Source organism: Plectrocnemia conspersa, unplaced genomic scaffold (assembly GCF_051122295.1).
Source record: "Plectrocnemia conspersa isolate PC_06_02 unplaced genomic scaffold, ASM5112229v1 ptg000005l, whole genome shotgun sequence".
NCBI lineage: Eukaryota > Metazoa > Arthropoda > Insecta > Trichoptera > Polycentropodidae > Plectrocnemia > Plectrocnemia conspersa.
Window position 1 is genome coordinate 9279968 of NW_028277169.1, and position 19417 is coordinate 9299384.

The 19417-nt window shown below is 29.8% G+C and overlaps 1 protein-coding gene across 1 annotated transcript in view; it reads right to left on the minus strand.

The window, feature by feature from the left end:
* Cad99C (cadherin 99C) overlaps positions 1 to 19417 on the minus strand; it is a 94958-nt gene that overhangs the window by 9543 nt on the left and 65998 nt on the right. The window contains exon 3 of the mRNA XM_088185986.1: positions 2475 to 2576. Coding sequence (XP_088042112.1) covers positions 2475 to 2562 — 88 coding nt within the window. The 5' untranslated portion in view covers positions 2563 to 2576. The remainder of the gene's footprint in view (positions 1 to 2474; positions 2577 to 19417) is intronic.

The following is a 19417-nucleotide window of genomic DNA, read 5'->3' on the forward strand; positions in this document are numbered from 1 at the left end:
AGTACATTCTTAACGCAACCAGAGTGAACAAACATATGTTATGCAACATACATATGACTAAAACCAGATACTATTAAAAAATGATAGGTGTAGTTAAGTTTTTCAGAAACAGAACCAAAAAGTGTGTTGGTTGAGCGAGATACAAGCTTTCAGATTTTCGTAATAAAAATATATTAACGAAATATTTTATTCGGATAAATGTTTTTGATTAGCATAGATATTTAAAAAGCTACAGCAATTGTAAATTATTATTTACAATCAAGATTTAAAGAACATGTATTACAAAAACAGAGCATTTTAAATACTAAAACATCATATATGATACTGTGTATCATAAAATATTTTATTTATCTTTATATTAGATTCATCAATTGAACCACTCTCCTATCATAAAAGGCACGTTCATGTTTAAGAAAAAATGGGTTTCCTAGTTAACATAGAACAACACCGTGGGAAACATTTTAATGGCTTAAGTGATAAGGTATGCGATATAAACCAGAAAGGCTTAAAATATCTGTCGCTTTGAGAAGATCCTATCCCCAAAACGACCGTTCGTAATTTGTTCATCGGCCAATGGCAATTTGATTAAAAATACTCGCCACCCAACAACAAAATTTAACATGGGTATAAATACTGGAACGCGGGCAACTACGAATCACTTTTTCTAATCACTACTCCTCAGACATTTCGTCACACATCAAGAGCCAACTTGAGCCAACTTTAACCAAGAAGAAATCGACTCAACTTCAGACCCGTGAAGATCGCAGAAGCCGCCGCTTCTCTCTTCGCAACCACTAGTTGCACCCATGGACAACACTTCTCAATCATTGAGCAACATATTAAATTAAATAACAAAAAACTTTGTCCATATAAAAATAAAATCCGAATATTTAGTCATTGCCATAACATAAAAACTTAATCTTGTGTACGAAAAACAATAATAATTAATAAAATATAAACAAAACCGCGCAGCGATTTTTTTATTCTAGAAAATCACTTATATTTTAATTCAAGTATAATATAAAATTACTTACTTTATAATACAGAGTGATCCAATTGGAGTTTTATTTAAAAAAAAATACTACTAATTTATTTTCCATCATAAATTAATCAAAACTTGATTGAGTACTGAAATTCTTATTATTCTAAAAATATGTTTAAAATCTCACAATAAATTAAAACAGATTTATTTATTTATTTATATTAAAAAGGTAAACCATTATTTATTAATAATATTTAAAAAATCTACCTTAAAAATTATTATTAGTTTTTACATACCAAATTATGCAACGAAAAATTTAACGTTAAAATAGCAGACAATGCAACGAAATTTTATACACTTTTGTTTTTAATTTTTTTAATAGTAATTTTATTTTTATTTTTTATTTCTGTTTGACAAATACAAGTTTTTACAACGTGTAACGGTCTGCTTCTTTTGCCCGAGCGAGAAAATAATCTAATATTATAATAAATAATACAGTTTTGAATCGGTATAGATCAAAAAAGTAGTCTTACATTGCAAATAAAAACAATAACTTTTAATTATTGTTCAATTTACACGATGCAATTTTTTACCATTAAAACAAAAATAAAAAATCTACGCCGTCACGGACGTCACTGTAGTCACGATTTTGTCTAATCTGACGAGTATTAGAGAAACGTGACATTTGAAAAAATACATCACTCACATTCATAAAATATTTTAACACGTTTTTTTAAGCGTGGAACTGCATCTGAATTACATAATGTTTTTTATTTAAATCATCTGACGTGTTAAAATTACACACCCATCAACGACGTTCATTCGGATAGAAAAGATTCACGACTATTTTTGCACATTTTTTAGAGACATCAGTGTGCTTATGATAGTATTGAACAGCTACCCCACGCTCAATAGTTTCAGACTATTATTGAGTCGGACTTTCGCTTCAGTATACTGCGCAGACTGAGGCTAGGCACGACCTCCTACCTGGGCTGTCGCGATCGAAAAAATTGTCACAAGAAACTACTGATTATCTTGAACATTGCCAATATATTTAAGGTGGCGGAAACTTGACGTGTCAATTCGTAATTCTAAGTCTGTTTCTTTTGCTCGAAAAAAGTAACGTTTATTATAAAGAAATGAGCTCATTTAAAAATTGTATAGTTTATCAATCGATTAACTGTTAAGAGGTGTTTATATATATTCTTTATGAAACGTTTTTTTTAAGTATTTATTAGGGAAAAAGCAGGCGTGAGTCTTTATAATTCTTAGACTTTTTGCTTTTAAAATATTCTCCGCTGTTTAAAATGTAAAATAATATAAAAATCTTAATATTTTTAATCTAAGTAAGAATCTGATGCTGTACCATGACCTTACTAAAAATTCCTATGTGAACACAAAACCTCTCTTTATACCCATGAATGTACATGAAGAGGTATAAGATAAAAAGTTTCCTATATAACCATGTCGAGAGTATCATACTATATCTCACCTGCTTTCGCTCGTACAGTGTGAAAGAGACATAACAAGAGGCATAAGGCCGACACTCTCATCGCGGAAGTTGCTATCCGCACTGGCATTCCTCAGCCTCCTCCTGAAAAAATAAAAAGAAGTATTTTTTAATTGTTTAATAGTACTATTATTAACAATAATTATGACGCGCTTTGAACGCAGAAACGCATTTTTTAATTATGGATACCTTCGTTACGAATACTCACAACATTGTCATTATAATTATTGATTAAAAAACTAAATTTTAATTGTTTAGGCATATTAATTAAATCATTACCAAGTTTATTTGTGGCGTAGCGTAAATTTTTTAGATACTTTTCATTAGGCTTTTAAAAAATGTTGTGATACTATCACTTACGTAGTCATTTTCTTTCAGTGACAAAGATATTGATTATATTAAAAAGCTATTTATTTAAACATAAAAATAAGGCTCAATTGTGAATTATCTAGTACATGTTATTAATTAAAAATAATAATCATTAAGCCTGATTAAAACTAGAAATTAAAATATATTATATAGTACAGCTTTAATAAATTTAGTGTTACATTTTTTTTATATTAGATGTATCTGTGTAAAATTGAATATATGTTTCAAAAAGCTGTGATTTTGATCCTTAAAATATATTTTTAATACTATGATAAAAATATAATTATTGTTTATATACAGTAAAACTTATGTCATACAAAAAACAACACTCCGAATGATTTAAATTACAACTTGTATAATTCTTTAATTAAAGTTTAAACTGTGTCAAATCCATCTGAGTGTTAGCAGGTTGCAAAATCGTGAGAACCCATTGTTTGTCTGTACACAATATAATTATAATAAAAATGTTTGTCCAAATGCGAAAATGTGAACGAACAATGGCGAATTGCGTGTTCGATGAGCTTCTGATTTTTTATGAGCATCGAGTTAATAGTGAACTTACCGTTATATACTTTCGACAGTTTTATAACACAATATAAACAAAACCTCACTTGAGTTTTATAGCTTAACGTAAATTTATGTTCTTATTATTGAGGTTAACGAACGCGTATGATCAGATGTAATGCACATATAATTAATTTCTGCGAAATAACAATAAAAACTTATGAAATTATACCGATAAATTTATACAAAAGGTAAAGAACTAGCAAATTTGCATGGTGTAGAAAACATAAAAGTTTATATTATAAAGTACTACTAATAAAAATTGCACTTTCGAGATATATTAAGAATTTTTATTGCTACTTAAAAATAGGGAAATATACATATTTTATTGTAAGATTAGAGCAAATCGCAATAAAAAATCATTTATAAATATTATCGAAATACATTTTTACCAATAGGTACATATTATAGAAAGTATAATTTATCTGACAGGTGCTAGTAAAAGTATATGATTTAATATATGAAAAGTAAATGTAATTTATTTACATGCAATGTAAAAATGTGTATTTTTCAGTGCAGTTATAATTTAACTATCGAGGTCCAAATACATTTTCACCAGTAGATATATATTTATACTAGCGAAATTATAATATAAATGATAGACGCTAGTGAAATTATATGCTGCTATAAAATGTCTATGAAACTCTTATAAATTTGACAGTTGCGAAACTTGTACTTATTGTTCAAACCGAAACCTAGCCTAAAGTTATTAAACTAATTATAATTTTAGAACTTCCATTAGATCAAGTCTAAAATACAAACTAAGCCATTAGTTCAGATTTTTGATCATTAATAATTTATTACAATAAACTCTAAAATCAAAGCATATATAAATTTAAATACTAAAAATAATGTGTAATATATTTTATTATACAAAAGCTTGGTTTAATATCATGCATGGACATTAGTAAAAATGTGTATATATATATATATATATATATATATATATATATATATATATATATATATATATATATATTTATTCACTGTACATATTTAGTTAGCCATTAGCTCAATGCGGCACAACCAGGTAAACACAATCAACAACTATTAAATATATAGTGAGACACCAGACTGAAATTAAAATCTGTAAATCAGTGGCATATATTTTATTAATTATAAACTATACATATGTCAACATGCGTGACCTCTCTCGATTTTATTTAAATTATTCATAACTAAGAAAATCTAAGAAAACTTAATCTGCGATTTTTTATCGAATATGGCATATGGGATCCGAACCTAGATCTTTCATGTTTTAGTAATTAGTTTGTATGCCATATATTATATCAAATATATATCAAAACAATTTGTAGATACCCCACATTCTTCTATATAATTTTATAGTCATCATACACAAGTCGTAGCATGATGGCACGTCCGTTTGATGCATTGTATCTCATGAGGTCGTAGATGATACGGTGAGATCACATGCGGAGGGAAAATGGCAAATTGATGCGTTTTACTCTCAGCAATATTGTGATGATGAGCACGACGTTAGCCGAAGAATAATCGATTATGACGAAATGGAAGAAGTGGAAGAGTGAGCGTATCTCTTTTGATGATGATGGGATGGACGCCGAGATGCGAGTGTGGCGGATGAGCAAAGGTGAAATTCAAGTGTCCTCATTGCGAGACACGAAACACTACTTCCAAACCGAGCTCACGCCGGAGATTACCGTTAAGGGCTCGCCGCTAAAGCACGACTCATAAATGTCGGATTGGTATTTTGCGACAAATAAAGCGAAATGAGGTGTAAAGTAACATTTGTGCGAAAAAAATCTTAAGAAACACTTAGCCCCAAATCAAGCGAATCGTGAGGCTGTGGAAAGAAAGTGGAACTTATTTATAAAAAGAGTGTCTTAATTTTTATACGAAAGACAGACAGTATTTATATTTTAACACATTATTTTAAATATAAAAAAACCTTGAGTTACAACATATTCTTTACAGCATTTTTATAGTTATTTAGATAGCTTTATCTATAATGCTGTCGTAACCTAGTCACGACAGTATTCTAGATAATTTTATTGGATATATATGTATACATATAGAGAATTTCTGAGTTTTAAATACTAAAAAAGAATATAAAATATAAAATAAAAGTTACATCAAACTCAGACAAATCGAAAACCAGTATTCAGTCATATGGTTTATATTATAAAATATGATTTTAAAATGAAAACAAGTACAATAAAGTGTATGTGTTGACTCCATCGTTTATTTAAAGACAGAAGCGAAGTGTTAGTTATGAAGGAAGTGATTCAGTATGGCAGTGTTTTGACTTGTACGAGTATACCTAAAAAGACCAACTCAGTCCACTGACCAATATTGCTGATTTAGGGTGGAACCAGACTCTTTGTTCTTATACATATTTTATTTTACTGTATAACTGTGATTCGAAATCGTTAAAATGGACAACGCTACTATCCTATAAAATGCTTAGTGCTAGGGATTCCAAAAATACCGACTTTTGCAATACCGGTATTACCGAAAAAAATATTTCTATCGACGGTATTACCGGTTTTTACCGGTAATACCGTCTTCTTTTATTCAACTTCTATTATTAATTCTCCCAATTGTTTCATTTATCATTAATTTGTTAACTATTGGTTATTAATAATTAATTAATTTGATAATTTACGTTAGTTGATTGTTAATTACTTTCATAATTATTAAACTTATTAAATTTTATAAAAGATACACAATACATTTTTTTTGAAAATGTACTATTTAATCGATAAAATTGAATAACAATGAGGAGGTCAAACAATTTATTAAAACTAATTATTACATTATTACAATACATACATTCAAATCATTACATTACGTTTATTAAATCAAAATATTTTATAAAAAGAAACAGAAAAAAAATAGAATGAATTTATTTACAATATTTTTTTGTATTAAAATAGGATTTTAAAAAACACAATGTATCTAAACTTTCGTCCGCTAACCTAGACCTTATTCACGTGCAAATTAATCCTGCGGCTGAAAAGGCTCTCTCGGACTCTACACTAGTAGGACGAATGGTTTTTAAATATTGGTAAACCATTTCTAAATGTTTACCACAAATGTTTTCCTCGCAAAAAGTTTTCATTTCTTTGCGAATCGTAGTTTGTAAATTCGAGCTTCTATTTACTTTTTCATTTCGCACATTATAATGAAGATTTTGATGCATTTTTTTATATAATTTTCCTTTTAATGAGCAAAAATTGTTGTCACTTGGCATATCTTCATTAAAAATAACTTCTTCAGGATTTTCATCATCTTCATTTTCATTTTCCTCTTCATATAAATTTAATTTCTCTATCAATTCTATTATTAATTTGGTTATCGTTGTTTTCGAAGGTAATTTAAATATGCTGTGATCATTGTGATTTTGTTGTTCTGGGTTGTGTAGAAATTGTAAAACTTTCGAATAAATTGTGCTAATTTCTGCTGCGCGTACTACTGATCAGCAAGGATGTCAAAACAAAACTGTATAAATTTGGCGACTCTTTTGAGAAACAGACCGAAAAAGATCTTGCCTTTCCGGCCGGCCTTTTTTACCTGCTATTCAAGAGCTGTCAAATGTATCGGAATTACTTCCGACGGCCATTCGCTGACTCCAATCCGTCCAGATAAATTAGGTATATTGGGGGTCATAAAATATAAAAGCTTCTTAGAAATGTACACCCATCTGTTTTGTGTTGATGTAGACGTAGACCATGAAATGCCAGTCAGCAAAGAAATAGGACTTAAAATATAATTAAAATATATAATTTTTAACGAAATTAATAAATTTCGGTAATTACCGGTTTTTTATTTTGTAATACCGGTAATACCGAAGATGTAGTTTTCATCAAAAACCGGTAATACCGGTTTCGGTATTACCGGTAATGGAATCCCTACTTAGTGCCTATAAATAGCACTTTTAGGACACTTATTTGGATAAGTTTTTGTTACTGTGAATGGATACCGTTAAATGGGCGCATGGTCAAATATACGATATCTTTTTTTAACGCAGATAAGAAAACACTTTCAAAGGACAAGGTATATGAGACCCTTCTAGCGATTCTTCTGCGATTTCATCACCAGGATTACAGTAAAACCACACAAAAATACGTTTTATTTATATGTATAATATAATACTATAAAATAAATTATATACATATGCCTAAAAACGCCCAGATCCGTGTTTATATGGGGGGGGGGACAGGTAAGTGTATTTCCCCCCCCCCCCTCATAAAACAAGAGCATAAAAATTCATGTAATTTAATGAAAGGCTATAAATCTGAATGAAATCGAAATAATAAAAAAAACTGTCGGGATAACCTATGCCCCCCCCCCTTTAAAAATCTGAAATGACGTCCTTGGTTTTAAACCAAACATTCTCAGTATATCCCTCAAAAAAAATCTGTCGCGAAAATATTTCTAAAAATATGTCAGTTCAGTAAAATCATATCGAAATACATTTTTACCGGTAGATATATATTTTAACAGTAAAAATAACATTTATCTGGCAGGTGCTTATAAGATAATATAATTTCAACTTTCCCATACATTTACATACATATCATACATTATACATGTGATGTATAAATGTTACAGTGAATGTGTATTTTTCAGTAAAAGTAGAAAATCTAAAAAAATCTATCCCAAAAATATTTTTTTAAATATGTCTTTTCAGTGACATATTTTAACTGAACGATATATATTTAATTAGTGAAATCTGGCAGGTGCTAGTAAAAGTATATGATTTCATATATGAAAAGTATATGTAATTATATGCAATGCATAAATGTTACAGTGAATGTGTATTTTTCAGTGAAGTATTGCAGTACAAATACAGTTTTACCAGTAGATATATATTTCTAATAGCGAAAATATAATTTAACTAATAGGTGCTAATGAAAGTATATGTTGCTCTAAAACGTAAATGAAACTCAATTTAACAGTTGCGAAGCGCCCATTTATTGTTCAAACCAAAACCTAACCTAATGAAAGCTCTAAAGCTAATTATAGTTTTTGCACTTTCATTATGTCAAGTCTAAAATACAAACTAAGCCACAATATGAGACATTCTAAGAATTCGCCATTTTATTTCTAATGCACGCCCCCACTTTATGCACCGGCGCTGTATTAATTACGTTGGCTGCAACACAAAAAAAAACGAATTATAATATGCTACTTCACGACTTTTATTATTTATTTTTTTTGGTCCAAATAAGCCGTTTTCACGTGTCAAGCAACATTTATCTCAGATCACTCCTCGAGCGGCATGGAATACAAATATTACGGTACACCACTATTGTTATCCGTACAACGGATAATATTATGATCGCAGCTGATTTATTTATGATAACAGCATGAGAAATTCTTAGCCGTTTTTACCTCAGATCACTCCTTGAGCGGCATGCAATCTCAATAATACAGTACACTGCCATTGCTATCCATATAACGAATAATATTTTTATAAATTAAATATTGGTGTCGCTCGCAAAAATCTAAATTTACCGGTAGCTATTTTTCGCGCTCGTAAAATCGCGCTTTGCGCTCGAAATGTTAGCTATGTTTTTATGTTAACATAACTCATTACTTTTTATATCTTTATTTTTTATTATTATTTCATTATTAAGTGCAAAAAAACATACAAAAATAAGTTGTTTATCATATCACCTTATATAATATTAGCAATACTTTAATTATAAATATTTTAATTTTTTATTGCATAAATTTAACACTTTGAAAAAATAAAAATAAGGATTACTTCAAAACTTATTTATAATATAAGAGTGACTATTTATTATATTATAACCATAATTTATGTTACTCTACTATGATTTATTAAACTAAATCGGTTAACTTTTTTACAACTAATCATAAATCGTCACTTAAATAAAAGCTTGTTCTTAAGTTCTGCATTCTATACACAAAAAAATGATCTTGTGTACAGTATATCATATAAGATGCTTTTAAAAAAATAAGATTTACTTTATTTCACTTTATATTATTCCAACTATTATCATATATTGACTTGCCATCATAAAAAAATAAACGATTAGATAATGCATCAGTTACATTATCGGAGAAAGTGCACGAATAAAATGCAGTTGCCAAATTCAGCATAATGTTACGTTTAGATAATAATAGAGCAATTTTATAATATAATCGAAAATAGTCATGAATATTTTATTAAATATGTGGTTAAATTTACTGCAATTTAATACAAATAACACTTTATGCATATAGAAAGCAATCAATTTTGCATAAATTTTAATTGATTGTGGTAATATTTACAAGATAATTTCCTTATTCTAGTAACGTTGGAAATGGTAACGGAAATCTATAAAATATTAATATTCATTAAAATATCTGTCACACATATTGACCTGGCTATCTAGTACCTACAGTCTTTCTTTAGAAATATTTGTGACATGTCTGTCATGTTTCCTTTTGTGAGTATTTATTGTATTATAATTTCAATATCGGACTTTAGAATCTTTACGCAATAAGCCCAATTCAAAATTCGACCGATCATTCCCCCAGCTTTCACCGTCACGATTTTGGTTCAATACCAACGTCAGTCAGTCTAATCATCGATTTGTCAAAATCATTTTCATACCTTCTACAATTTTCACGCAATCTGCTAAACGTACGCAATAAATAATTGGTAGAAACCTCAGCGAGGCTTTACACTAATTGCCCGCAATCTGTAACTTTTATAATTGTAGTCTATTCGTTGAGCTTAAATTACATATAAAAAATACTAGTACGTGTGTAATTAAAAATACAAATTTATATCAATTAATTATATATAGCATAGTTCATGAGTTGAGTTTATCTATTCATATATTTTTACAGAAACTGTTGCGCTGAATACTTTTCCACAATTAAAATTCAATGTGTAATAAATTGCGGTTAAGCAGCTTCGCACACAATATAATTCTCATGCAGTAACGGAATTCGAATGCACTTTGTTGCACTTTAACACCGGACACATTTATAACTGTAGACTTTGTAGACACATGTGGGTCCAATCAAGACACTCAGGAGAGACGTTACAATCGCAGGAAAGGTGCGATAGCCATTAAATACGCATTTTTCATAGAATATATATAAATGCAAAGTTTGCCACATATCACGTGTAAAAAGTGAGAAAGCAAACCTAATTTTTGTGTAAATTTACGTAAGGTATTACAATGCTTTTTAACGAAACTTTAAGCGGTCACTTGCATAAGAATTTTGTTAATATTCATGACCATGTATTGTGATCGCCGATTGAATTGTCAATGCCCAAAAAACTTTTATCACATAATTTTTTTGTTGAACAATAAAATATTTATTTGCTACGTAGTCGGAAGAAGTCGACGGTTCAATAATTGGTCACGTTTGTATACAATAAAAATATTGGCAAAAAGTGTTAGAAAGTTGAATTGAACCACTGAAACAAAGTACAATTTTGCAAGTTTTTTATTGTCGATAAATAAACTACTAGATTTGACGATCTACTTTAATAAATAAATAATTTTTAGGTTTTTTTATATTTAGTAAAAAGTCAATTAAATTAAATATTGAAGAATAAGTATTTTCTTCAAAAGCTTTTTATTATCTAATAGAAAAATCCAGATATTTTCACTTAATCAATTTATATGCAGAAATTAAATGCAAATTATATTTAATATTTACATTGATAAAATATTATCATAATTAAATTTAATACTTAATTTTATAACTAACCATGACAGGTTTTTCTAATGTGTCAGTATTGGCTTGATAATAAATATTTTAAAGTTTTATACACAAATTATTGTGGTTACAATAATGGTCCTCTATATATCTATAACAACAAAGATTTAAAGCCAAATAAAATACGTATTGTATGAAATCGATATGTAGCAACAACCGAACTATCTTGCAAGGCCAAGGATACGAACAAAAATCATAGGATCAGTTTTCTTGAATTTCAAGAGAACTTTCGAAGCAATAATGCTAAAAATAGAGATAGTGTATAAGTGAAATAGCTCTAAGATGATTTCCTAATTATTTAAAAAAGAGAAAGCAAAAAATAATATTCCGGTGTACCACAGGGTTCCAAATTAGTACCATTGCTGTTTATATTATATATTAATGATATAATTAATATTATAAAAAAATGTAAAATACATCTGTTTGTGGACGACATTTTAATTTATTGCTTAAGTGATAATGTTAAAGAAGTTGTAGATAATTTTTATAATGAATCAAATATAATATAAATATTGTTAAAAAATATTGTACATACTTAAACTAAATATATATGTTTATCAAATATTAATATATGTTAAATAATAATATGAAAATAGTAACTAATAAAATAAATTATAGAAATAGTTAAAAATATTAAATATTTAGGTGTAATAGTAGAAAAAAAATTAAATATTAAAGAACATTACAATTAAATAGGATGAAAAATAAGTATAAATACAAAAAAATATATTCTACAATAATATTTTATTGCCTCACTTAAATTATTGTGCAACAATATTATATATGCTTAATAAATTAAATAAAACTATGTTGCAAAAATTACAAATAAGTCAGTAACAGTAGTTTTAAATAAAAATTGATGTACTAGAAATATGGATATTCAAGAAATATTAAAGACGAATATTTTAGTATTTAAATGTAAGCTAGAAAATAATATCATAATAAGTATTTATTAAGAAATAAAGATGTACAGATAAAATACTAAAAATAGAGTCCACTTAAGGATAGTTCGGTATAAAAAATGAGTACGGCCAGGGGAATATTGTATAAACAATTAACCAAATTAGCTAAATAAATTATTAAAATTTTTTTTTTTTAATATTTAACGCATTTTTTTATTCAAATTCAATAAAGAGGGGGGGGGAAATATCCCCCACACCCTCCGAAGTATTTTTTTTATATTATTTTTGATATGTATGTTTTGATTAAATTTGTTTTGTCTCTAAATAATTAGCTATATTAACTGAATAAATGAATAAAATAAATAATTAATATTCAATAAAGGACATACAATTTTTTGGTTAAATTCAAAGGGTGGCAAATGTCCTCATCTGCCCTCCCCCCTAATTATTTTGTATACTAAGTTTTATATGTGTGTTTTGCATTTTTTTGTCTATAAACAATTAGCTATATTAACTGAATAAATTAATAAAATAAATAATTAATATTCAATAAAGGACATGCATTTTTTGGTTAAATTCAAAGGGTGGCAAATGTTCTCACCTGCCCCCCCTCCCTAATTATTTTTCATACTTTTTTATATGTAAGTTTTGATTAAATTTGTTTTGTGAATAAACGATTAGCTATATTAGCTAAATAAATTATTAAAATATACTAAATAATACTCATTATTTATTATTGTCATATGATCGCCCAAAAATGACCACCCGTAAGGCATACTTTAAACAAGAAATATTCAATAATGCTATCGGTTCGAAATTGATTTTCTTGAATAATAAAAATATCGATGTTTTAGAAAAAAAACGACTAAAAAATACCAAAAAACATAGTTTACGTTTTTGGTTATTTTTGAAATTCTATGCTACGAATAAAACACAATATTTAGTCACATCTTAAAACTCACGACTTAATAACTCGAAAACATCAAGATTTGCCAACTTATATTAGCTGATCACAATGCATCAGAGACCAGAGAGATTTATCATTTTTACAACTGCGAGGCTTTACGACTCATTCTGATTCGACTTAGTGTTTGTATGTAAGTCAAGCCCAACTGTGTCTTATTTTTTTCAGGTGATTTTTTCAAGCCTATATGTTGTTAGCACTGACTTTCAGCAACTTTAAAAAGTGGTAGGCGCTACGTAGATAATGCAATGAATTGTATCCTAACGCTCCTAGTAAAAAGGCACTAAAATACAAATACGAATACAACCCGTACTCCTTTTTGTAGAGATATATCATACATTTCCTTTGTATTCTCTTTAACAATAATAAGTAAAAAGTACTTGGCTACACTCAAATTCCAGACAATGGAGCCATATTTGAGGACGCTACAAACTAGTGTATCGTACAGAATGCGAATTTCCAATAAATTATTGATTCATCAATCAATTCCTGCTTAAAAAGTTGTTGTATTTTATATAATCAAACATTACTTGCAACACACAAATATGATTCTTTATTTAAATAAAAAAGCATTTTAAAACCCTTTTCCATCACCATTTAAGTTGAAGCAAAATATGCACGTTATCATCTATTCAATGTTTTTACTTGTTACATTTATAGTATTATTAAGTACTTTAATTATAAAATGTTGCCACCGTATCGAGGTGCTGTAATCGAACTTCTAAAAATTTTCTTTAACGACGCAAAAAAAGTTCTTCCAAAGATTTCACAATAGAAAAACGACAATGGGTCCGCGTAAAAAACGAAGATTGATTCGCGATTGTCCGTCTCGAAGCGTGTCCGCTCTATCGGAAGAGGAAATGGGATTTTGTCATTTTTTGCCCATCATACATTATTAGCATCTTCTTCTTTTTGGGCAAAGGCATCTTGCATAAAAAAAAATTAAGAGACTCGAGCGAACCGTTAAAATCGTCCGCGGGGGTCACAATTATCAAACGTCGCGGCGGTCAAACGAGTTTATTCAATGACCGCACGAGAAATTATACAAAATCGAATTTGGAACATTTTTTTGGATTATTCTCGTACACTGACTATATGAGAAAAAAACAGTTACCGACATACCATTCGCAGTGATGTGTGTGTGTGTTTTTTTTGTAGTTTGCCGTATCGCATTGATGCGCTCCATCCGGGTCAATATCGATAGATAGATTGATATCGACGTATGGATTTAGCTTCTACATCGAATGATAAAAATCTGACAAGCTCAACACATCTCAACTATAATGAATTTGATTAGATTATAATCGGAATGTAATTCAAATTCGTTTACTAGTAATAACTCATTTTAAGGTCTAAGAAAAAATGGCAATACTTCCACAATCATTAAAAATTATGATTTATATTATGAAATAATGTAAATTATATATTTACAGTGTAGGGTCCATCGATTAAGCTTTTATTTTGACCGTAAGAACAAAACTGTATTACTAATCAAAATATTCATAAACCAATGCCATTAACATACACGAAATGTCGGTTAAAAATTCAGAGGGATTAGCTAAATGCATCCGATAGCATGCTTTCAGAAATACAAGTGCTACGAAGTGTAACCTGTTCAAAATTTAATAATCGCGCAATACAAAAATATATTCCAGTAAGAGAACAGACAAATAATGGCAAATCCTATTTTACCCCTAAATATTCCTAATTGGCTGTTAAAGCAAAAATGTGCACGACACCTCCCCAAGGCGGACCAATTCCATTCGGAATTCGCTTACAACAACACAAGCTCATTATCAAAAAAGTATTATTTTTAATATATATGTATACAGCAGGGGCGTATATTCAGGGTGTGCTAGGTGTGCGGCGCACACCCGCAAAACCATCTAAAATATAAATTTAGAAATTTAGAAAATTTAGGGTGTAAAGCGACATCATTTTGCATACAGTAGTATGCAAAATTATAAAATTTTAATATGCAGTGTATAGTATGCATTGGTATTTGTCATTCGCTCTGAACGTTTTCGCGCGAGCGATCGTTTTGGAACAACACATATAACGCGCCGACCTTGCGCGCGGCCGCCGACTAAAGTAAATTGTTCCGAGATTTAACGGCTGAAGTCGATCTGTCGGCTGGCAGCGCTCAGTAGTAAAATTGGTCTCGAATTTGGTGCACGACCGTCGCTGCTTTTTTATTACATTATATCACAATAACAGGTCACTCATTTTTTATATTTTGGCGTAAAATAGTTTATTATCTTATTTACATATAATCAATATTTAATTTTCTATTCTAGATTATATTTTTTTATTTACCCCAATAATGATGAAGAATACTGTTGAAGATATTCTGAATAATCCATTTTCAAAAAGAAGTTATGAAATTAAATTGAAGATAATCAAAATTGCCAAACCACGTCCACCTCTTCTCAATTTATTTATGAAGCATAAAGACAATAAATGTGAATATCCAAGACATTTTTCATTTTCATCATATGAACGAACTGAGTGGTTAACAGGCTGCGAACTTCAATCTAGATTGTTCTGTTGGCCATGTATATTGTTTTCCAAAGAAAGAAGCGTGTGGAGTAAAAGTGGATTTGCTGACCTTAGTCATCTGATAACGACACTGAAAAAACAAAAAAGAGCGCAGTCACACGTTCAATCATTTTTTTCTCTCAAAATGTTTGGAAAACAACGAATTGAAGTCATGATTGACGCTCAACGTAAAGCTAATATAAGTCAACATAATGAACAAGTTCATAAAAATAGAGAAATATTAAAAGGAATGATTGACGCAGTAGTATATCTAGGAAAACAAGAACAACCTTTTCGAGGCCACGATGAATCATGTAATTCACTAAACAAAGGAAATTACCTTGAATTTTTAAATGCACTTCGAGAATACGATTCTGTTTTGGATACTCATTTAAATACTGCAACGGTGTTTCGTGGTACTTCCCCATTCATACAGAATGACATAATTGAAGCGATTGGTGATGTTATTAAAGATCATATTAAGGAAGAAATAAATTCAGCAAATTTTGTCGCTATTATTCTTGACGAAACTTCAGATATAATGACGAACTCACAGCTCTCGACAGTTTTGCGTTTTGTTTATGAAGGTAAAGTTTACGAGCGGTTTATTGGCTTTACAGACGTTAGCTCTGATAAAACAGCCGATGGCTTATTTTGCCACGTTGTAAATATAATTGAAGAATTTCAAATTCAAGAAAAATTAGTTGGACAGACTTATGATGGGGCGAGTGTAATGAGTGGGCATATTAATGGTTTGCAAGCCAAAGTACTCGAAGTTTATCCACTGGCCATTTTTACACACTGCTATGCTCATATGTTGAATTTAACATTACAACTAGGTCTTTCCAATATAAAAGTGTGCAAATCATTCTTTCAAACTTTAAATGGATTGTCTGCATTCTTTTCGAAATCTTCCAAACGAATAAATGCTTTACAAGAGTTTGTAGCTAGAAGACTTCCTTCTGTTACACCTACAAGATGGAATTACACATCACGGTTAAGTAACACAGTGCAAAAATACAGAAATGAATTTACGGACTTTTTTCGAGACGTCGTGAAAAATTGTGAACTATGGGACCCCGACACTGTAATAAAAGCACGAGGTTTTCTTAGCTTTTTGGAAGATTTTGAAACAATAAAACTTCTCCACATATTTTCAAACCTTTTTGAAAAAACTGATGTGTTATACAACATTTTACAATCCAAATCTTTTGACATATTATATTGCTGTAAGAAAGTTACCGAAATTTTGCAACAACTCAGACATGAACAGGAAAATAATTATGAAACATTATGGGATTCTTATGTAACGGAAGAAAATTATCCAAGACTGAGTAATGATTTGCTTGTTGAAGAAAAGCACGCGTTTAGCCAACTATTTAATACAATAGTTGATAATATATGTAAGCAAATTGAAAACCGTTTTTCTTCAATGTCCAAATTGGAATATTTTCACCTTCTGGAGAAAGAAAAAAATGATCCAAATGAATTACTTACCAAACTGCAACAATTCTATGGAGCATTATTTGATTATATAAGTTTAAAAAATGAGCTTGCTGTTCTTTATCATTTTCCTAAATTTGCAGAGAAATCTGTTCATGAGCTTGTACAATTTATGAACACAAATAATCTTGAGTCAGGTTTTCAGGAAATAGATAAATTAGGCTAACTAATATTAACTCTTCCAAGCAGTACTGCTTCAGCAGAACGTTCATTTTCTGCTCTGAAACGAATTAATAATTGTTATCGAAGTACCCAAGGCCAAGAAAGGCTATGTGGCCTTAGCTTGATTTCAATAGAAAAAGGGATCCTTATGGATATCAAAAAGAAGAGCACTTTTTATGACAGCGTGATAGAAAAATTTATGATTAAAGAAAGAAGATTAGATTTTATATATAAATAATTATAAGTTTATGTTTATTGGAAATTTGATATTTTTATATAATAATATTTTAGATTAGGTTTGATGTTTATTTATTTATTTATATATGGGAAAAAGCTGTAAGGCAGTTTAGGCATGTCAAAACCTCGGCTAATAAAAATGAAAAAATGTACTTTATTTTTTATTTTTTATAGCACACCCAATATTAACACCCACTGTACGCCACTGGTATACAGCTAATAAGGCTGATAATAATTGAGTAACAAAACTACAAGTTCTTAAAAATAATGTGAAAATATAATATATGATATAAAGTTGATTCATAAATTGAAGACCATTGTCATAATCATACATAAAACCCATTAATCTATATGTATTAATCTCATTGTATTGTAACACATTGAAAAATAGCTTTTAAAATACAGTGATTCATTGTTTGTTGATTTAAAATAATAATAAAAAATATTTTAAAACGAATTAAACAATTGCCTATTGCAATATTGTAAATTAGTAAAAAATAATCATTTTTTTCATTTATCAAGGACGGAATAGCGTGACGTCTCAGACTCGTAACTCTGAGGTTACGGGTTCGAGCCTCGGCAGCGGCACTCGAATTTTTATTTATAAATATGCGCTATTATTAAAAAAAAACCGGCCCTAGCTTCAGTGACATCTATTAATTATAAAAAAAGAACACATAATAATTTATATTCTCAAATATACTATATAATTATTTTTATTGCATTTCAAGCTATTGTATCATAAATACTATATTTAAAAGCAATGAAATTATTTTTTTTATAATAAGTACCGAAAAAACTACTCTTTGTGTGGAAAGGATGCGAGATAAACTACGCATTTTATCCTGAGCATAATACTATTTGCTTAACGATCGCTGGAGTGGCCATCTGAATCATTTTATATTTAAAAATATTAATGTGGGTGTCTAAGAAGCGATGCAATTGGCCCACCGACATCCTCATCTGCGATTCGAAAAAGCGCGACAGACGCAGAAGAGCCCGAGCAGACGGAGTCAGAGCAGTAAAGACTGGACAAGTCCATGCAATGACACGAGCATCATCACAAGAACACATCAAGGCGTACATCTCTACGAAATATAGTCGACAAAAATACAATTTGATACGCCAGCGAAAATTTATCTTCAAGTCTATCTTCCGTCTCATACATAAATAGTGATGCCGGAAGTCCATCAAATTAATATATAATGGGTGAAAAAAACTGTTACTTGCTTTTTCGGCGTCTAGTTTGGCTATTAAGTCACACCCCTTCGGCCTAAAAAACCGAAATATATAATCTTGTTATTACTATTACTTTTATCTGATATTTTTAATTTGATCTTGTAAACTAAAAAATAGTTGTTAGTCAGCAGCTTGTACTTAATGTTTTACTGTTTATAAAAAATGGTATTTTTCTGTGTGTTGATTAGGCTCAATTAGTTTCCAGATCCATAAACGCCTTCGTCTTGAGTTGCTTAGAACGAGTTATTATGTCAACTCTGTTATTTACATAAACTATGTATTAGTGTTTTCTATTGATTTGAAACAAAAAATAAACAGTTAAAATTTCACTGTGCTTCAAAGCTAGTAATTATCACTCGGTTTGACACGTTTTCTCGCCGACAGCCAATTGTCTATGATGAGTTGTTCCGAATGACTTTCGGCGGCAGAGCATCGAGCACACACAACTGGTATGACATGACACGAGCAAATAGATCGGTCAATTGCTAGCTCATTGAGCCCGGCTCGTATCCGCGGACCGGCACGATGGCCTCATTTCTCGAGACTTGCCGCTCATTTTTTATTTTTCTACTTCTTCTCCGGCCTATGGCGAACGCTCTCGCTCAGGAATCTACGAGCAAGAAGTCGAAAGCAGTTCCTCGAGGCGGACCGTTATAACACGCCTCCTCCTCCCTCGTGCCTCTGCTTGTGCCGATCGTCGTGCTTTCCAAGTTTCG